Below are 20,492 nucleotides of genomic sequence, written 5' to 3'. Positions count from 1 at the left end.
CAGGGGTCCAGGCCCCCAGCCCCTCCTCCCTCAGACCCAGGAGTCCAGACCCCCAGGTCCTCCTCCCTCAGACCCAGGAGTCCAGGCCCCCAGCCCCTCCTCCCTCAGACCCAGGAGGCCAGGCCCCAGTCCCTCCTCCCTCAGACCCAGGGGTCCAGGCCCCCAGCCCCTCTTCCCCTCAAAGTCCCAGTCAGTAGCCCCCCCCTCCTCTGAGGTGGGCAACCCAGGCAGAGAGGTCCTCTGGGAATCCTCCTCCCTCTCTTTTACAGAGACCCCTCTCCCTCTCCACTCCCCCTTCAGGGTTGGGACCAAGGGCTGAGTCACAGGAAGCTCTGGGGCCCTGAGTCACCCCCACCCCCCGGCTCAGCCCCTCCCTGGGCTGGAGGGAGCTGGCTCGGAGCGGTGTGTCCTACCGACTGACCCCCACATCCCAGAACTTCCGTTTGGAGGCAAGTGCCTTTCCCACTGTGACCCCACTGTTGCCCACCCTGGCCTCTCCCATGCCAGCCTTTGCTCCGTTTTTCTCTCTTAGTCAATCTCTTTTGAGACAAAACTTCTGTCTGCTCTAACTTCCACGTCTCGATCCTGGCTTCTGCTTTCCCTTCACCACATCTCCTCTCCCCATCTCTTTGATTTTTTTCAAATCCTCCCCCATCTCCATCTCTCTCCCTCTCTTGGACTGTTACCCCCTCGCCATCAGTGTTCACTAGGGTCCGCACCGAGAAGCGGCCGGGCAGGAGCTGGGGCTTGAGGTCTCATTTCCGTGGCCTCTGGCTCGGGCAGCCGAGGCTTCTGCCCTGAGTGGGGCCTGGCGGAACTAGAAAGGGCAAGCCTGCCTCCCAGCTGTGCTGGTGGACAGAAGAGTCCAACTGAGGCAGAGACAAGCACGGAGAGGCCCAGAGAGAGGCAGAGCCAGAGACAGAGAGACAGAGGGAAGCCCAGAGGGAGGTGTGGAGGCAGGGAGACAGTGAGACAGAGAAACTGAGTCACAGACAGAGACAGAGAGACCTAGGGTCAGCAAGGGACAGGGACACAGACCACTACACGGAGAGAGAGCACAGACAGGGAAGGAGACAGAGAGACAGAGACTGGGAGAAAGGATGGAATAGAAAAACATGAGGGACATAAAGATGGAGACCTAGACAGGGATGCTAGGCTGAGAGACACAGAGCCAGAGAAATGGAAAGAGACAAAGGAACAGAGTCAGAGACACTCAGAGACAGAGCCAGAAGAGATAGAGATAAAGCCATAGAGGAGAGAACAACGGAGACAGGGAAAGGCAGAGACCAAGACAATGCAGGACCCAGAGGCTTCCAGAGCAGGAGAGGCTGAGAGAGGAGTCCAAGGTGAGACCGAGAACCAGAGACAGAGGAGAAGGGGTGCAGGGAGCCGGGGCCAGGCCACAGGGGTGGCGGCTAGCAGGAGTGCCGGCAGCACCGTTTTCTCCCCTCGGGCACACTCAAGGTGCCTGGGTGTGCCCAGGTGTGCCCCACCACTCTCCTGCCGTGTCTCAGCCCAAGTGGGATCATGTGTGTGCCGTGGAGCAGGCGTGACAGCAGCACGGGCTGTGTTTTTGTCACCAGGTGTGTCTGTGAGTGCGGTCTGGCGTCTCTGGGTGTGTCTGTGTGGGTTGTGTCCGCGTGTCGCCAGACGTGTCTGTGCGTGAGCGTCTCCATTCCCTGTGGCTGGCGGGTCCGTGTCTCCGCATGACACATGACACAGGACGGAGCGGGTTCCGTCTGCGAGCTCCCGGGGACGCAGGCTGTGCGGCCAGCGTGCGCAAGGTGTTTTATAACACGCCTGGATACACCGTATTCAGATCGGCAGGTCACCTCTGTGCTGCTGCCTTCGGTGACACTCTGCAGTGTGGGTCACTCTGCTCGCATGTGCTGTTCTGTGTGTCGCTGTGCGTTGCGTCTGTTTCAGGGGCTTGTGAGTGTCATTCAGCGATGTGAGCCCGGGTGCCAGGTCTATGCATGTCCGTCGTGGGGGCCTCTGCTTTCCCCGCCATGAGCGCAGCCCGGGTGCCGAGGGCGGAGTGTGCTGTGTTTGTGTGGCTGCGTATTGTGATGCGCTGGACGGCATTGCCGGGGCGCTGTGTGAGCTGTCCTCGGGGCCTGGGTGGCGGCCGTGCCCATGGGCCACATCTGATGTTTTATTGAGATGCACGGTGTTTCGGGGAAGGTGGTGCAGGGAAGCACTGCGTCAGTGGGCTTCATGTCACACCCTGTGTTCGCACAGGACTCTGTGTATGTTGTGTTTGTGCGGCCGCGCGTGTGGGAGTGGATCGGGAGCCAGGCCGCGTGCGGGTGCAGTTCGGATGTGGCCTGTCAGTCAGAGGAGCTCCCGCCTGGGCCTCCCTCGCCCCTGAGGTGCCATTCCGGGTCCTGCCTTCCATGACACCCCAGAAGATGCCAGGATGCCTTGCTCTGGGCATGTGCCGCTTGGGGGCTTTCCTACGTGTCACCGTGCAGTGCATGTCTCTCCGTGGGCCCATTCATGTCGCTGTATCTGTGCACCTGAAAGGCATTGCGCCCTGGGGTGCACGGTGTGTGGCGGTCATGGTCATGTGTCTGTGCTGCAAATCAGTCCGGGAGCGTGTGCACCTGAGTCGCTGCGCGTCACTATGCGGATCGGTGTGCATTTCTCTCTGTGCTGGGTGCTTGAGGACGGCCACGGTGTGTCCCTAAATGTGGTGTGTCTGCACCTGCCAGGTATCACTCCACAGGTGTGGAATGTCTGGGCCGCTGTTATTAGCGCATCGTTTACACAGACATGTTGAGTGTGGCGTCTGGGTGTCACTGAGTGAATATGTGTCGTTGGAAAACAGGTATCTGTTATGCTAATGTAGCTACCGCTGGGCAGGGTGTGCCGGGGGGGTCAGGGTGTGGCTCTTTGTGTCGGAGAATGTTGTATCTGTTTTGACTGCCACGTGTGTGCCTGTGTGTGGACAGTATTTGGGGGGTCATGTGCCACACGGGGCAGTGTCTGCCTCGCTGAGTGCCGGCGTGTGTCACACCGTATGTGTGGTGTCTGGGTGTGGCTGTGGGTTTCAGAGCTCATCGGGAGTTGTGAGTCACTCAGTGTAGGTTGTGTTGTGTGCCCATGTGTGTTACGTTCCGTCTCCGGCCATGCCGTGTGTGAGGGTTTATCACCGGGTGTCTTGTGGTGTCTGGGTGTGGCTAAGTATCCATGTGTATTACACGGCACAGACCGTTGTGTGTGACAGAAACTATTGTGTCCCCAGTAGTGTCTTTATCCATGTGGATGCACGCCTCTTCCTTGCTCTACCCCAAGACACACCCCAGTCCCTCCTTAGACTGAGAAGGGTGGTTGGGGAGCCTCTCCTTGCTCGAGGGCCACGCCAGCCCCTCCCCGCCCTGCCCAGCAGTCACCACCCCCAGAGGGCACAGGCTCCCTTCGTGCCTCAAAGCAAGAGCCCCAGAGCAAGGAGCAGAGCAGGCTGAGGACCTGCAAGCCACAGTGGCTGCCCTTTGTGTGCTGCGAGGTGGGGGACCCTGGGCAGGAAGCTGGCTGAGCCCCAAGACCGCAGGGGCCATGGGCGGGGAGCTGGTGCCAGGCCTGGGGGCCCTACAGCGGCGAAAGCGGCTGCTGGAGGAGGAGAAGTGCCTGGCTGGCTGGGCACTGGCACTGGCGGGAGCTGGCATCGGACTCATGGTGCTGCACGCGGAGATGTTATGGTTCGGAGGGTGCCCGGTGAGTGGAGCTCTGATCCTGGGCCGTGGGAGGCTGGGCGCTGAGGGAGGAGGGGCTGGGGGCCGAGACCCCTGGGTCTGAGGGAGGAGGGGCTAGGAGACCTGGACCCCTGGGTTTGAGGGAGGAGGGGCTGGGGGTCTGGACCCCTAACTCTGAGGAAGAGGGGTCTGTACTTCTGGGTCTGAGGAGGAGATGGCGGGCCCAGACTCCTGGGTCTGAAGGAGGAGGGGGCTGGGGGGCTGGACTCCCAGGGCCCAAGGGAGGGCGCTCTCTGCAAAAGGAAGAGAAAAGAAAGGGGCCACAGTGTTTCAGTCTTTGAAGGTTTGCGATTGGACAGCTGGAGGTCCAGGACCCTGGGGGGGAGGGGGCCAGGGGGAGCCTGATTAGATCCTCCAGGCTCCCAAGAGCCCATTAGAAGAGAGAGCCTCAGGGTCAGCGAAGGGAGGGTAGGGAGGAAAACTAACTTCTTCCAGTAGGCGGCGGCTCCTTGGTCCTTATCTGAAGTCTAAGGTTTACCTAGTGCCTTGGCGGCAAAGGGCAGCGAGCAGAAGAAACTGGCTGGTGGGGTGGGGGTGGGAAATGGAAAACCACCGGCCCCTCCCCATGTCCGTCATTCCCAACCTCCCCACAGTCTACCTGCTATTTAGTCTGAGACATAATGGAGAGGTAGGGGTGGGGTAGCCTGCACTCCTAGGTCCCCGGGGAGGGGGCTGGGCGCCCAGGCTCCTGGGTCTGAAGAACGAGGCTCAGAGCGTCTTTGTGGGAAGGGGGCCTGACTGAGGCTAGTGTGAGTGGGGAAGAAGGGACCGGTGGGGCCAGGGCAGGTCTGAGCAGGCTCTGGGCGCATGCCAGCCCGGGTCTGGGCAGGGATGGGGCAGATGGAGGACCAGGGTCAGGACAGAACAGAGTTGCTTAACCGGAAAGGAGGTGTTGGAGAACTGTCTGGGGCAAGGGACGTGGAACCGGGCTGGCTGGGGGGCGCTGACTTGAGGACTGGGCTGGGGCCCTCCTGGAGCAGAGCGGCTCAGGCTTGGGTTTGAGGACAGGGGGGGAGGGCAGTCCCGAAGTGGTCAGCAGCCAGTGAAGGGTCAGAGCAGGCTGGCTTCCTCTGGCCGGGCAGCTGAGGCCAGGGCAGCGGGCACAGAGGGGGTGGGGCCGCCGAAGCGCATGCCAACAGGAAGCATGGCCAGGGCCTACCCGCCGCTCCCACGCTCCAGCACCCCGCCCAGCAGGGGAGGTGAGGACATGAGCGCCACAGATGGGAAAGGACAGGGGGGTCTTTCCTACCCCAGTGCCTCCCTCCACCTTCTCACCTCTCAGTTCTTCCTTCCCTCTGCCGGCTGCCAGGCTGCTGCCTCTGGCAGTTGGACCCTGGGGAAGTTGCTGTGACTTTCTGAGCCTCAGTTTCCCCATCTGTAAACTGGGGGTGAGGGTTCAGATACATGACCCTAAGGGTCCTCCTCAGCCCCCTTTTCCACTTGTGCCTCGACAGCGTCCATCCCTGCCCCCCACCTCCATCTCAATCTTACGGGCTCATTTTGCAGGGCCCCAGACACCTGCTGGTGGAGGGGGGGCGGGAGGAGAGGCAGGTGCAGGGAACAAGATGGAGATATGAGCAGGGGGAGGGGCGGAGAGAGGCACAGAGAGACCAAGATACACAGAGAGAGGAAGGCGGTATGAGACAGAGACAGAGATGCTGTGAGAGACAGCAAGAACTCCCGGAGTGAGGTACACACAGGGAGGAGGAAAGTCTAGCAGAAACAGAGACCCTGAGACACAAGTAGAGATGGAAACAGAAGCACAACCAGAGACTGAGTCAGGGATGTGGGGGAAGAGAAACTGGCAAAGTAGGGAGGCCCACCAGAGAAGCGGGGTGCTGTGCGGGCAGGGGTGTGTCTAGTGGAGTGGACTTTGAGACACACTAAATAAAGAGACAGGGAACTGGGGAGACTTAGAAGGTTGAAGAGGGTAGCGGAGGGCTGGGAACAACAGCACTATTGTTCTGGGAGGGGGGGCAGGTCCCCTGGGGCAGGAAACTGGCCCTCGTCCCCTGCACAGAGGTGGGGCCCTGGCCCCAGGGGAGCGGTAGCTATCTGAGGGGAAACAGGTGCTAAGCTCAGCATGGGAGCCCAGGTGGTCCCTTCCCCACTGACAAGACCCCTCAGGTGGGGACCCCTCCCCATGCCCCTAGGGAATCCAGCAATCCCAGTCCCCCCTAAATCCCTCCTTCAAGAATTCTAGATCTCTCCAAGGTATTGCCACACAAAGGGAGAGGAAAAAAAAAAATCTCTCCGTGGTTTCTGGAGGCCATGTGCTTCCGGCCAGATCTGCCCTGGGCTTAGAGCCAGGAGAGAGGGCAGCGGGAAGGAGACACGGGGCTAGGACTCACTCAGCGGCTTTCCTCAGAGCTGGGGCTGGGGTCTCAGGGACCCAGCTGGGTCGGGGAGGGTGCCATTCACTCCTTGGGTATTGAGAGATCATTTCTAGGCTGGCTTCTTGGGGAACAGAGAAGATGCCAGGACCTTCTAGGGCAGGTTGCTTTCTAGGACAGGAGCAGCTGTGTGAGGAGGGAAGGGAGGGGGACCTTTCTGAAGGCCAGGTGTGGGTTTCTAGACTCCTCACACCCCACACCTGAGGAACTGTTTCTGATGGGGAAGGGGTTGGGGCAACTTCAAAGGGATTGCAAGCCCCCCCCCTCCCGTCAGGTGTGGGTCCAGGAGAATGGCTGAAGACGGAAGGCTGGGAAGGAAAAGGGCACTCTCCCTGGGGGCCAGATGATGGTTTTGAGAGTTCCCCAAACTGAGATGTCGGGTAGAACTGGGCTTTGCAAGGGGGGTCGTGGGGGAGACTGGGCTTTGCAGGGGGATGGGCGGAAGAGGCCAGGAAATTGGGAATTGAGTTCAGGGACCTGGAATCTTACCCCATTTTCTATCCCTCCCAACAGTGGGCGCTCTACCTGATCCTGGTTAAATGCATGATCAGCATTTCCACCTTCTTGCTTCTTTGTCTTATCGTGGTATTTCACGCGAAAGAGGTCCAGGTAGGGCGGGCCCCACCCCGGGGGCCCCTTCCTTGCTCCCCCCTAGCCCCTACCACACCCTGTCAGCTCACACTTTCCACACTCCTCCTCCTGGTCTGAGTAATGAGGTTTCTCCACCCTAAGATTTGTCCACACCCTCACCCACCAAGATGAGAATAACCACAGACAGACAGACAGAGCCTCCCAGAGCAACCCAGCCCCAGGCTCCATTTGCGGCCCTGGGGCGCTGAGAACTCCCAGGCACCCCCGCTCCAGGCCCAGCTCCCCACATCTCCGTCCTCCATCCCTGAGGCCCTACCATTCCAGGCTATGTGCCTGCAGGTCCCTCCCTACTCCTGAGCTCCCCATCTCTCTGGCAATTGCCTCCTAGACCTGGGGGTGTTGTCTTTCCACCCATCGCCCCCCCTTCCATCTCATGCCTTGTCCAGACACCCAACTCTCCACCTCCTATGTCCCAGGACCCTATTGCCTTTACCCCTTCCCCCTTTACCCTGTAAAGTGGGGTTTACTGGCCATATGCAATAATTCCCGCTGTGCTGCCTGCTCAGTAAAAAAGTACATATTATCTAACTAACAGCAAGTCATTTCAAACGGTTAAGTGGCCTCAATTTGTAGCTCAGCTGTGCTGCTACACCGGAAGGACCTGAGTCTCAGTTTCTGCATCTGTAAAATGGGCGTCATGATGCTTTCAATCTCACTGTGTTGTGGGCATTCCCTGAGTCATAACATGGAAAGGAGAGAGAGCAGTGCCCACGTCCCAAGTGCCCTGTAAAATGTCAGCTATAGCCCCCCCCCTCCCCGCTAATGGTGTGCGGTTTACAGTTAGTTACTGCCCGTGTCCCCAGAAACAGGCGGCGGAGATGGCTCCGAGCCTGTGGGCTGTAAGCTCCAGGGAGGCAGGGCTTTCTCTTTCCCTCACCTGGGTCTTCGATATATAGAACAATGTGGGGCCCACAGGAAGTTCTGCAAGCGGGCTGACACTGGGGGTGGGGGGTGGGAGAAGGTGGAGAGGCACCCTCCTCAGATCCTGACCCACTCCTTCTGCAACCCTCCGCAGTGCCACCTGCCGGTCAGGCGCTAACTGCCTCCCTCTGCCCCCTCCCCAGGGCCCCGGCCCCGGTGGGCGCGCTCCCCTTATCTCCCGGGCGCAGGCTGGCAGGCAGCGCCGCTTGACCTTCGTGTGACCCCCCCTCCCTCCCCCGTCTGTCCCCTCCCCGCAGCTGTTCATGACCGACCACGGGCTCCGGGACTGGCGCGTGGCGCTGACCGGGCGGCAGGTGGCGCAGATCGTGCTGGAGCTGGCCGTATGCGCTCTGCACCCGGCGCCGGTGCGGGACCCGCGGTGCGCTCTGGGTTTGGGGTCCCGGCCCGCGGCGACACAGTCCTGGCCGGGTTTCCTGGATGAGGGGGAGGCGCTGCTGTCGCTGGCCATGCTGCTGCGCCTCTACCTGGTGCCCCGCGCCGTCCTCCTGCGCAGCGGCGTCTTGCTCAACGCGTCCTACCGCAGCATCGGCGCCCTCAACCAGGTCCGCTTCCGCCACTGGTTCGTGGCCAAGCTGTACATGAACACGCACCCTGGTCGCCTGCTGCTCTGCCTCACGCTTGGCCTCTGGCTCACCACCGCCTGGGTGCTGTCGGTGGCCGAGAGGTGAGGGTGCTGGGGGTGGAGGGTTGGGGTCCCTGGAGCATCTGGAGGAGCTGATTACAGCCCCAGCTTCCCTGGATGGCAGGACAGCCTGGGCCCCTGGGGGGCACAGCAAGGAGAAAGCTGTTTGTCCACAAGCATCCACTGGCGTGGGAGGAACCGACTGGCCACCTCCGGCCTCCCCAGACACACACAGGCCCTAGCCAGCCCTTCCCTTCCCACTTCCACACCTGCCCTGACTCAGGTGTCCAGGCATCTCTTCAGTCTCTAAACCCAGGTACTGGGGCCTGGCTAAGGGTTGCAACCGCCTCGTTGGAGGTCAGTGACACCTTTTCCAAATTAGTACAGATGTGTTCTGTGGGCGCTCCCCATGATCCTGGCCCAGGCACGGGGTGGCGGGGTGCTTTGGGGCTGCTCTGGAAGGAAATTCCCTACGGGGAATGGATACAGGATTCCACGCTGCCTGCTGGACAGACTGGATGCTGGGCCTGTAGCCTTTCAGGGCCTCCGTTTCTCTCTCTTGCAGATAAAGAAAGTGAGGGTAATCTTAGCCAATGTTTCTTAAAGTGTGAACCGGGCCAGCAGGGAACTTGCTGCAAATCCAAAATCTCAGGCCCTACCCAGACCTACCAAGTTAAACCTGGCGGGTAGGGCCAAGCCATCTGTGTTAGCAGGTGATTCTGATCCCTGCTCAAGTCCGGGAACCTCTGGCTGAGTACTTCCCGAAAAGGATTCTTGAAAAGAGGCAGGGAATGACAAGCATTTGCTTTCTAGATCCTTCCTCTCTGACCCTCTGTTCCCTCATCTGTAAAATGGGTGGCAGATTCCTCCGTCTTTCAAGTCTCCCCAGCCATTCGAATCTCTCACGATTTTCAACTCATTCATCTTGCAGAATGTTTTCCTCCCATGTTTCTCATCTGAAAAATGGGAGGGTGAGGAGGGGGTCCCATTTCTAAATCCCAAGACCGAAGTCCTCAGACTTGAATGTCCTTCTGGATGAAGGGAGTGGGGCTTAACAGTGTGAATTCAGTTCCCCCCTCCAGGCAGGAGTGGCTCTGATGGGTCTAGGGGCAGTATGAATGAAGCTTCTTCCCCTGCTGACCCCGATGCAGGGGGTCTGTGGGCTTGAGTTAGACAAATTAAGATCTTCAATCCCTTCCACGGTTGGAACGAAATGTCTCCTTCCATGAAGTGAGGGGAAGGGAGGACTTGACCGGGCCACCTGTAGGCCATACAGCATCTTTGTGGACATTAGAGAAAGGGGCCCCTAGGGAGCCTGGCCGGCTCAGTCGCTGAAGCATGAGACTCTAGATCTTGGGGTTGAGAGTTTGAGCCCCACGTTGGGCATAGAGGTTACTTAAAAAAAATTTTTTTTCAAGAGAAAGGCTCCCCTTCATCCGGGTGGATGAGATCACTGTCAGGTTGGACAAGTGGACTCTGGGCTGGGCTTCTACCCCTCGCAACCCTTCAACCACGCACTCTGAAAGCAGCAGTCCTGGTAGCCTAGCTAAAACCAACCGGGCTTTGGAATTGGTTGGACCCAGGTTCCAATCCCACAGCCCAGAGTGGCTGAGCCTCTCTTGCCCAGCTCGCACAGTAGAGAGGCAGCCAGGCAGGCTCTCCAAAGCCCAGAAACCTGACCGACTTTTCCTCTGGGTGTTTCTGGGGACTGGAGGTGTGTTAGGAAGGAGAGTATCAGATATCATGGGGTGAGGTTTCAGAACTAACTCATCTTTCCCCACAGGCAGGCCGTTAACGCCACCGGACACCTTTCAGACACACTGTGGCTGATCCCCATCACATTCCTGACCATTGGCTATGGGGACGTGGTGCCAGGCACCATGTGGGGCAAGATTGTCTGCCTCTGCACTGGAGTCATGGTGAGTACAGCGCCCTTGGGGACCCTACCCCTATCCCAATTCCTCATCCTCTGGGCCCCCGGAAGTCATGGAGCCAACAAAGGCATTCAAGGACACCCCCAAGGTACTTGGGTGTCTGGACACCCACTGTCCTATTTCCTTTCAAATCGCAGGAACCCATGCCCTAAGTCCTTGCTGTCTTTGGAACCTAGGACCCTAGACTTTACCGTCCTCAATAAGACAGGCCCCTGACTTACCAGCCCTATTTCCTTCCAGAAGCCAGGAATCTAGCCCTGCTCCTCACACCCCTATCCTGTCAACCAGCTAGGACACAGGCACCTGGTTTCCCAGCGCTAGGCTCCTCCAGGATCCAGGAACTCAGTCTTCAGCTTCCATTAAGGCTATAGATTCATCAAAAGCCTGCCTGTAGGGTCAGGCTGCCTGGGTTCAAATCCTGTCTCTGCCACCACCAAGCAGGGGTCAGGCCTTATAGTCTTCCAGTTTCCTCATCTATAAAATGGGGATGCTGATACTAGTGTATTACTCATGGGGTTCCTGAGATCAAATTAATTAAACCACCTAAAGGGTCTCAGGGGGTGGGGTTGGAAAGGCTGTTATTTGTAACGAGTCTCAAGCATCCAGCTGTCCCCACCCTAGCTCCTCTGTCTTCAAGGATGAGGCAGAGGTTCCCCAGAGTCCGCCTCAGACATCTATCAGCTTCCTTTCATAGACCCAGGCTTCCAGTCCCCCCTGCCCCCACCTCACCTCGTCCCTAGCCCCATCCAGACCGAGCACTGAAGGCCTTGGCCTTGGCCTTCACCTCCTCATGAGATCTGGCTCCTCCCACCCTCAGGGACTCAGGCTGCCAGCCTCCAGCTCTGATGTTGTCCCAGAAAGGACATGCTGCATCTCCAAGCCCTGGGCACACTGGTGATGGATGGGGTGACAGGTGTGATCCCCTTCCTAGGAGTGAGTCTTTGGGACCAGGAAAGGGGGTTGAGGTTCAGCCAGGGAAACATTCCAACCCTCAGGGCTGCCTGGGACCCCCTCTCTCATTTGACACAAGGAAAAACCTTGTGTCAAGGAGAGCCCTAGGAAGATCAGGCAATTTGCACTAGAGCTCACAACTCCTGGCCGAGAGTTCCCAGCATAATGGAATAATCAGAGCCAACTTTACTGAGCACGTCCTCTGTGCCAGTCTCTGCTCTGAACACTTTCCAGGTGTTAACTTAAGGAATCTGCAGGGCCATACTGTGAGGGCCTGCCCCTTTTACAGGCGAGAAAGTGAGACGCTGAGAGATTAAGGAACGTGCTCAGAGCTGAACTGGAACACAGGCAGTCAGGGAGCCGATGTTTGCAACAAGTAAATTGTTCAGAGCTTTTGTGAGCTGAGATACGGCTTGGGGATGGGGAAGGGTCCAGAAGAAAATGTATTGTAAGGAAGAACAGCAGGTGCCATCCAGCAGCTGGTGGATGAGAGGCCTTGGGAGAAGGGAGGAGCGTACGGATCAAAGTGCTTGGGCGGCTGAGGCAGAATGAGGCCAGGCCGAGTTGTCTGGAGCCGAAGCCTAGACCTTGGAAGGCTCTAAAAGCCAGGTTAAGATGTTTGGGGCAGGGGGAGCCTAGATTAGGGGAAGGGGGAAGGCTCCCTGGGGTCAGGGTCAGGAGAAAGGAGGCGGGAGACGGTCCAGGAAGGAAGGGGTGTGGCCAGAACGGGGCAGGAGCCACAGGGGCGGGAGGAGATTGAGGGATACCCTCAGGGACCTGATGGCCAACTGGGTGAGAGCAATGGGGAGGAAACGGCGAGGGCTGCCCCTCACCCAGAATCTCCCCTTCTCCAACTGTGCCCTTTAGGGAAGAGGACATTCTGGTGGTGTGAATGCTACACACGCGTGGGACTCAGACATGTGACTTGTGGTCTGAGCTCTCCCCCCTCACGGCTGTGGGACTGTCGTTCTCCTCCCTGGGCCTGCTTGTCTGTCATCGAGGGGTGGTCTTGCTTGCCTTTTGTGGCTGTTGTGAGGGTTCAAGGAGAGTTTGGTGGCACAGGAGCCCCACAGCCCTGCTGTCATAGTGTCTTCTGTGCCCACAGGGGGTCTGCTGCACAGCCCTGCTGGTGGCCGTGGTGGCCCGGAAGCTGGAGTTTAATAAGGCAGAGAAGCACGTGCACAACTTCATGATGGACATCCAGTATGCCAAAGAGGTGAGGATGGGCATACGGCACCCAGAGCACCCAGGAGTCCCCACCTGTCCCCCCCTGGCCCCGCCCCCAACCCTCCCCTTCCTCAGAGCAGGGGGCCCAGGCCCCAGCCCCTCTTCCCAGAGCCCTAGGGGTCTGTCCCCACTGACACGGCGCCCACTGCCAGATGAAGGAATCGGCTGCCCGAGTGCTGCAGGAGGCCTGGGTGCTCTACAGACACACCCGCCGGAAGGACCGCGGGGCCGCCCGCAGGCACCAGCGCAGGCTGCTGGCCGCCATCAACAGGTGAGGGCCTCCCTGCGCACGTCTCCTCCGTTCTGCACAGTGTGTGTGAGCCAGCGTGAGCGTGTGCCCGGGTCAGGACACCTGGGCGTGGTCTCACTGAACAGATGCCCACCGAGACCTCACAGTGACTCTGGGAGGACCCATCTTGCATGTCTCAGCGTCTGTGGGTCCGCGCCACTCCTCGTGTGGGCCAGGGTACCTGGGAGATGGAACCCCTCCTCACTGCTCTGCGAGTCTCTCCTCGCCTTATCCACCCCCGAGCGAGGGTCACTTTTAACCTCCCACCGCCTCCCACAGGTTCCGCCAGGTGCGTCTGAAACACAGAAAGCTCCGAGAGCAAGTGAACTCCATGGTGGACATCTCCAAGGTACCGGGGCCCTGGGGGAGGGTCTAGCAGAAAAGGGAGTTGGGGCCACTGCACTGGTAGGGAAATCTGGCCCCGGCACAGAGAACACTGGCAGGGGGCTGGCGCGCACACAACGCACTTGACAAAGATCTGTGGTTGAATGCATGATTCGGTGTTTCTTAAACGCATGTAGGGGACACATCAGATCCCTTTTAAACTTAAAGAAATTGTATAAGGAACTCCAGTGTTTGGTTTTAAATTATTTTTATTGTCAAGTTACATGTGGACACATGAAATTCCTTCCAACTCTGACTCTTAGACAACAAATAAAACAAAGCAAACATACAAACCAAATTCAAACATAAATGGCAAAACCAATACAACGCAAATGAACACTGACACAGACCGATGCCCTCGTTTCGAGGGAGGTCAGTCTCTGCGGTGATTGTAAAGAGGGGCCCCGGGCAGGCTCGCCTGGCCAAGGCGGACCCCCACCCCTTTTCCATTCTTCTGCCTGGGGCCACTTGATTCGGCCAGTGCTTGGGGTGGTGACGTCACAGCCTTGGCTTGGCTCACAGCGCCTTCTGCTCTTCCGGTGGCCTTTGCTTTTTCTCATTAGCCCGAGACAATTCAAACAGTGGCCTTTGGCATCAGTGCCATGGTAAACACAACCACAGATGCAGGCCCCTAAACCGCATGGCAGGTCTCAGTGAGGAGGTGCTGGCCTAGATCCGCCAGAATTGGCAGGTCATAATTTCTGAAGATTATCCGGCCAAAAACCATAGAGTTCAAGAAATCTCATAGAAAGCTCACACACCCTCAAGGATGAAGCTGTGAATCCTCTTCTGAGAAGGTAATGAAAGGGCCACGCGGATCCTGAAGTCCTTCGTCAACTCCACAAACGTTTAGTGAGCACCGACCTTCCATGTACTAAGCCTTACTCCAGGTGCTGCGTCGAGCATGTCACTTTAACTGCTCTAGGCCTGTTTCCGTAGCGGTAAAAACGGGAACAGAGTGCTCACTCCCCCTGCTTTCAAAGAGGGTTTTAAACCACGAATGGAAAGCACCGAGCCAAGTTCGGGGATGAGGAGGAAGTTGCACCTCAGCCGCTGAGGCCTCCGGCCCCCCTCTGCCCAGATGCACATGATCCTGTGTGACCTGCAGCTGGGTCTGAGCAGCTCCCACCAGGCCCTGGAGAAGCGGATGGACGCGCTGGCAGGGAAGCTGGACGCCCTGGCTGAGCTGCTTAGCAACGCGCTGGGGCCACAGCAGCAGCATCCAGAACCACGCCAGGAGGCCACGTAGCTGGTGAGGGGACTGGGATTCGGGCACCCTGGAGGAGGGGCGCCTGTGGATAGCACCCCACAGGGCCATGGCGCAGGGGATGGCCTCTCTCTTCTGCTGTTTGGAAGACAGGACTCAAGTTTGGGGCTGGACTAGCAGTGAGGGAAGGGGACAGTCCTTCTCTTTGCTGACCCTCAGTATCTCCTCTCTCTTCCTTTGCTCGTTCTGCCTGCCTGTCTCTGGGCATGTTCTCAGTCTCTGTCCAAATGCCCAGTCTCTCGGTGGCAGGTACACCCTCCCTCATCCTTCCTCCTCTGTCCACTGGTGTCTGTCTCTTTCCACCCAATGTCCCTGCTCTTGCTCTCCCTCTGGTTTCTAGCCTGCCTGTCTAGCCATCTCTGTCTGTCTCCCCAGGACCCACGGAGGAAGAACCAAGCTACTTTCCCCAGGACTGAGGTCAAGGACATTGTCCCTGCTACTCCTGACCCAGCCCTACGAATAAAGCACCTCAAGTGCAAGGACCAAAGGGGGCCCCACCTTTGGATGGGCTCACTCACTGATGGCTGCTGGAGGAGACACTGGCTCAAGGAGAAAGCCCATAGCCACACAAACACACTCCCACCCCCCACTGCCCCCAGTGGGAAAATGGTCACTACTACCCTACATACCTTCAACAAACATCCTCACTATGCTGCTACGGATGACCTCCAGCTTTCAGTTAGAAGGGGAGGTGCCTGGGGGTGAGACTCTTGGGTCCCAGAGGAGGACGGGACCTGGGGTGGGGGTGGGGAGAATCCAGAATCCTGGGATGCCTCAGTTACCGCTGGATTCGGGAGCTGAAGGAACCAGGCCTGAGGCTGAGGGGAGGCAGCGCCCTCTGCCGGGAGAGCAAGGAGAACACCGTTTTCCAGAGCTGCGGAGTATCTGGTGGGGAGAAGGCGGGTGGAGGGCACAACTCCCCAGTCTCTGCTCTTAACTTTGTAATAAACGTTAAACAAAGCCAGAAGTTGTTGCTGTTTCTTTTCAAACATATGCACAACCCCAACAGGCAGGTCATCCAGTGGAAGGCCCTTCCTTGTCTGGTCTGAACTTTGGTTTCTCCACCTGTAAAACAGACCCGCTCCTCTGAGTCTCCTCCCAGGTCTGTGGGCCCTCAATAACCTCCACAGATCTGAGGCTGAGAGCAAAGGCTTCAAATCTGGGATTTAGCGCAGGGTCCAAAGCCTAGCTCTGCCATCCACTGCCTGGGTGACTGGGCAAGTGGCTTCACCTCTCTGAACATTTTACTTCACCTCTAAAATGGGTCCACCTTCCCAGGGAACTGCTGTTAAGATGAAAACAGGGTCTGGCACAGGCGGGCAGGCATTTACTAAGAACCAAACACACAAGAGAGAGTTCGTCATTTTTATTATCGGTACTGCTTTTCAGACACGGTGCATGGCTGCTCTTTTTCTCTTCTCTGCTGCCCTTCCCCCCCCACTCATCTCGCCAGGACCTGGATGACAACTCACCCATCAGGAGACTAACTAGAACCCCAAACCATCCCACAAACTCATCCCATCATCTGCGTAAGCCTCAGACAGGAAAGGGGAGGGGCGGCCCTTCTGGAGGCCCTACTGTGTGCTCCCCTCCTGTAAATCACCACGACCAACCCACCCCATTGTAGAGATACAGAAACTGAGGCTGCAGAAGAGCGATGTCTAGAAGCTGGAAGTCTGGCCACGAGGCCCAGATTCACACCCAGCTCGCCCTGCCCTGTGGCCGAGCCCTCCCTCTGCCCTGCCTGAGGTGAGTCAGAGGCCGAGTGGCCTTGGACCTCTTGGGGGTTTCACTTCCCATCGCTTCCCACAACGGCTCCATTCCACTTTGAGAGACTGATTCATCCTCGCTTCCTTCGATCTGTGGGGAAGCCCGGGCTGCGACTCATCCTCTGCTGAGCTATCTTTGGATTTCCCTACAAATCCACAGTTAGCCTCATCCCTCGGCCCCCGGAGCTAAACTGGGGCTTGCACCACCCACTCCCATGGACTGCCTTTCCTCTGGCCGCCAGCCCACCTGGCAGTAAGGAGACAGGAACTGGATGGGACCTCTCAAGACATCTCCGCCGCCCTCCCCCCTGCAGGAAGCCTTCCATGCAGTGTTACAGCCAGATTCCCTACCCAACCCACTCCTCCCCGTCCTGCCCTCGGCAGCCGGCCAACTCCTTCCTGTTCCTCCTTCAGGTCTCTGCTTGGGTGTCTGTCCCCTTCTCTAGAAAGTCTTTCCAGAAGCTATCACAGCCCCATGAATCACAGTATTTTTTGAGCCCAGCACCCTGCTAAGTCTATATAGACTTCACAAAATCTCTAAAAAGGAGGCAAAGTGGTCCTGTTTTACATATGGAGTAACTGAGGCAGAGAGAGACTTAAGAAACCTGCCCAGAGCCACAGCAGAGGGCGGAGAGCTGGGCTCTGACCCAGGGAGCCTGGTTCCGGAGCCACAGCGTTTAGCCAACGGCCTGATGAGAAGCTCAGGGATGATTAACAACGTATTTTCATTTTTGTTCTCTACTGTGTCTTTAACATCAAGGGCTGGCACATGCAGAGCCTCAGTGCAGATCACGGAGTGAAAACCCTGACCACCTGGGGGCCAAAACACCTCACTTTCCACCTCGGTGGTTTCCGCTGAGACAGGCAGGAACTGGTTAGAAGGGGCTTTTCACTTAGAAGCTAAGAGCACATGTGAGCGATCCCCTGTTCTCAAAGACCTTGGATCTGCCCCGCAACCCGCACCCATTCCCCAATGTGGGGCCGAGGTCCTGAGGCCCCCTTCCAGCAGCTTCTGCACCCCCCTCACAAAATCAGCACTTCCATCAGGGGCTAGGGCTGCAGGCATGAATTGGGTGTCTAGTCCTCAAGGGGCTCAGTCTCACAAGCTTCTCTTTCCTGCTTTACCTCCACCCCCGAGAGGACTGGGTGGAGAAGAGGGCCCAGGGAGGGGTGGGGGCTTCCCAGGGTTAGAGAGCCAGTCAGGGGCTGAGGCTGAGGCAGACTCTGGCCTCTCTCCTTCCATGCACCCGCCTCCCCTGGACCTCGAGGACTCTCCCAACGTTCACACATGCCTGGCCCTGGCCCTTGCTCACACTTCTGTGGCTCCCACCTGCCCTTCTGTCAAAGTCTAGCTTCTTGGCGCAGCTCATTTCTTCTTCTATGGAGATCCATCTTACATAAAGCACACACAGTGTAAATGAAGTCTCAGTGAATTTTTACCAATTAATTCACTGGAGCAGCCACCACTCAGATCAAGCCAGAAGTTTCCAGCCCCCTAAAGGCTCTCAGGTCCCTCCCAGCCAACACCCTCCTCCACCCCCGGTAACCACGGTCCTGACCTCTTCGGTCCGACTTTGAAAGCAGCCCTGCTCTACATGCTCTACATGCTAGCATGGTCTGATTTCTCAGGCTCTGCACAGTGGCTCTGAGATCCACCCAGGCCGCTCATTCTTCTTCACTGGAGAATAGGGTCCCATTGTGTGAATACACCCACAGGCCTCACCCTGGGGGCGCTGCAGGCTCCACAACCCCCTTCAGCCTCCCCCCATCCCACCCTGGCTGCTAACGAATCCGCACCCAATTCCAGTGAGTGCCCCCTCCCCGCAAGCAATTCTCAGACACCAGCTGGATGTCCTATGCTTCCACTCGATTCTGACACTGTCTTCCTGGAAACAGCATCAGATTCCACAGATTAGGAGCTCAGTCCCCCAGCTTCAGAAGCCAGTGGCAGGTCCAGGTTACACCTGTGCTTCTGGACCAATCAGCTACAGAGCACAGGTTCCAACAAACGACCCTCCTGGGTTGGATTCATCTGCTGCAGCGGCTCACAGAACTGAGAGAAACGTTTAACTTACTGGATTCCTGGTTATTGTAAATCAGTGATTATTATAAACCAGAATAAAACTCAGAAACAGGAAGATGGAAGAGGTATGGGGAAGGGTGGGGGCTACCGTGCCTTCTCCAGGGGCCCCACGCTCCCCAAATCTCCACGTGCCCTAAAACCCGGAAGCTCTCCCAACCCTGTCCTTTTGGGATTTGCTTTCTCTTTTTTGTCCTTTTGGGTTTTGACGGAGGCTTCATTACATAGTCAGTACTAATTAAATCGCTGGCCACTGGCGATTGATTCAACCTCCAACCCCCTCCCCCTTTCCAGAAGACCATGGGTCAGACTGGAAATTCCAACCTCTACAAGGTTGGGGCCCTGGCAACAAGCCCCCACCTTTAGGTTACCTAGGAGCTTTCCAAAAGCCACCTGTTAACATAACAAAAGACACCTCTGCTCTTATGGCCCAGAATTCCAAGGGTTTTAGGTCTGCGAGCCAGAAATGGGGTAATGACCAGCTGCTCCTGCCAAGGGCTCCCCTTCCTTCCCCAGCAGCCCTTGCTGTCTGTAACTGCCCACCACCATCCTCTCCCTCTGGCCCCAGCACTTAGAACAAACATCCAGAGCATCAGTCCAGGACTTCCTTACGGTTCGTAAAGGAAGCCCTGCCGTTTACATCAACACCAGACTGCAGTCCAAACGGCTTTCTGGAGCTTTTATGCTGTGTGCGATAGCTGCCAACACAGAAGGCCCAAGAGTGGTTTTTACAACCTGGAGGGAATGGCCAACTTTCCTTTCTTTGAGCGGGAAGAGCTGGCCCCTCTTCGATTCAAGGCCAATCCCTCTCTCCCGTGCACTGTCAGCACCACCCTGCTACCTGCCCAAGGTCCCAATTCCTAAGCCTCCAGGTCCACTTTCCCTCTACCACTCCCCTAGCATGCAAACATGCTCTAATTTCTCCCACCTTAAGAACACCCGAGGGGCGCCTGGGTGGTGTAAGAGTTGCCATGGGAAGGCAACTGAGCGGCCACTTTGCTGTGGAAGCTGCGAGCACTGACAACCCCCGCCGGCAAACCTGGGAGGACCCGAGCCATTTGAAAAGCACCAGCGGCCATTTTATTGCGGGTCAGATAATAGTTCTAGGCACCGCCAGGACTGACGACCCCCACTCTCAATCTGGACTGACTCAAACTGGAAAGCCTCACCATGGAATTCCAGCATCCCCCTCCCCACCGAAGCGAACAGCCAATTGAATTCTGCCACCGTCCAAAGATGCCCTTACTTGGCTATCTGCCCACCTGAGCTCAAACCCGGAACTCCTGCACCCATAAAACACCTTGCTCTCCCATATCAGGCGCGACTTCCCTGACTCCCCGCTCCAGAGTCATGGAACCTCGCCCGCGAATCGCAGACTCCAAGAAAGGCCTTCTTGGCTCCATAACGTGGTCTCTCTCTTTCCTCTGGCCTCTGCCTCCATCTATCAAACCTTACAGGTGGCTCAGGTGGTTTAAGTGGCTGACTTCGAATCAGGTGGTGATCTCGTGGCTCATGCGGCTCATGAGTGCGAGCCCCACAGAGTCGGGCTCTTTGCTGACAGCTCGGAGCCCGGAGCCTGCTCCGATTTCTGTGTCTCCCTCTCTCTCTGCCCCTCCCCCACTCACACTCTGAATCTCTCTCTCTCAAATAAATAAAACAGTAAAAACTTTTGAAAATAAATAAAATAAAATAATAAAATTTCACAGTGAAAAGTCAGTAAAAGATCTCGTCTACAACCCTGACTTCTCTCCTAACTGCCGCCCCTTACTGGATGTCCAGCGAGCATCTCAGAGTGAGCAAGTTCAAAGCTTGTCGATTTCCCACAAAGAGGACTCCTCCACATCTTCGTACAAAAAGCGTCGCGCTGTGTCCAGTTGGTCAAGCCCAAAACCTTTAGGATAACTTTTAAGTCATCCCTGATTCATGCTTCCTGTCACACAACCCTCTTTCTGAGTCACCACCATCTCCCATCCAGGCAGGGACATGGGCTTCCTCATCACCTGTGTCCACGCCTGCCCAGCTGCAGGCCATTCTCCGCACAGCAACTGGCGCTGCGTTAACTTTTCTGCGCACAGACAACAGTCATGTGGCTCAAAGCAGCAGAAGTCTTCAACACGCGTCCTCACAGCTCTGATCTCTATCTGTCTACAGCCTTCACCCCAACAAGCCCCCACAGTCATTAATTGAGGGTGTTCACTAGAAAGATTTTTTTTAGTTCTTTTTTTGTG

The 20,492-nt window shown here is 57.3% G+C and overlaps 1 protein-coding gene across 4 annotated transcripts; it reads left to right on the top strand.

Annotated features, from left to right (window-relative positions):
* The first annotated feature begins 378 nt into the window (after positions 1 to 378).
* KCNN4 (potassium calcium-activated channel subfamily N member 4) lies at positions 379 to 15,382 on the top strand. 4 transcript variants are annotated; one of them, XM_029925774.1, is made up of 10 exons: positions 379 to 449; positions 3,509 to 3,717; positions 6,662 to 6,757; positions 7,978 to 8,405; positions 10,147 to 10,282; positions 12,354 to 12,464; positions 12,628 to 12,746; positions 13,044 to 13,113; positions 14,230 to 14,400; positions 14,791 to 15,382. In XM_029925774.1, exons 2-9 carry the CDS (start codon positions 3,559 to 3,561, stop codon positions 14,395 to 14,397), a joined length of 1,287 nt encoding a protein of 428 aa, XP_029781634.1. In that variant the 5' UTR covers positions 379 to 449; positions 3,509 to 3,558; the 3' UTR covers positions 14,398 to 14,400; positions 14,791 to 15,382. The 4 variants fall into 4 exon arrangements, with proteins under 4 accessions (XP_029781634.1, XP_029781633.1, XP_029781636.1 ...); XM_029925773.1 differs by lacking the exon at positions 379 to 449 and having other exon boundaries at positions 934 to 3,717; XM_029925776.1 differs by lacking the exons at positions 379 to 449; positions 14,791 to 15,382 and having other exon boundaries at positions 934 to 3,717; positions 13,917 to 14,319.
* The last annotated feature ends 5,110 nt before the right edge of the window (positions 15,383 to 20,492 follow it).

The sequence above is a fragment of the Suricata suricatta genome, chromosome 16, assembly GCF_006229205.1.
Source record: "Suricata suricatta isolate VVHF042 chromosome 16, meerkat_22Aug2017_6uvM2_HiC, whole genome shotgun sequence".
Taxonomy (NCBI): Eukaryota; Metazoa; Chordata; class Mammalia; order Carnivora; family Herpestidae; genus Suricata; species Suricata suricatta.
The sequence above is the reverse complement of the archived record's forward strand: the minus strand, read 5'-3'. Positions and strand labels throughout refer to the sequence as shown.

What these genes read in the sequence shown, in the direction of transcription:
- KCNN4 (XM_029925774.1), top strand. Translation starts at nt 3,559, where the DNA reads ATGGGCGGGGAGCTGGTGCCAGGCCTGGGGGCCCTACAGCGGCGAAAG. An exon ending in GTGCTGTCGGTGGCCGAGAG is followed by an intron (nt 8,406 to 10,146) that starts GTGAGGGTGCTG and finishes CTTTCCCCACAG; the next exon opens with GCAGGCCGTTAACGCCACCG. An exon ending in CCATGGTGGACATCTCCAAG is followed by an intron (nt 13,114 to 14,229) that starts GTACCGGGGCCC and finishes CCCTCTGCCCAG; the next exon opens with ATGCACATGATCCTGTGTGA.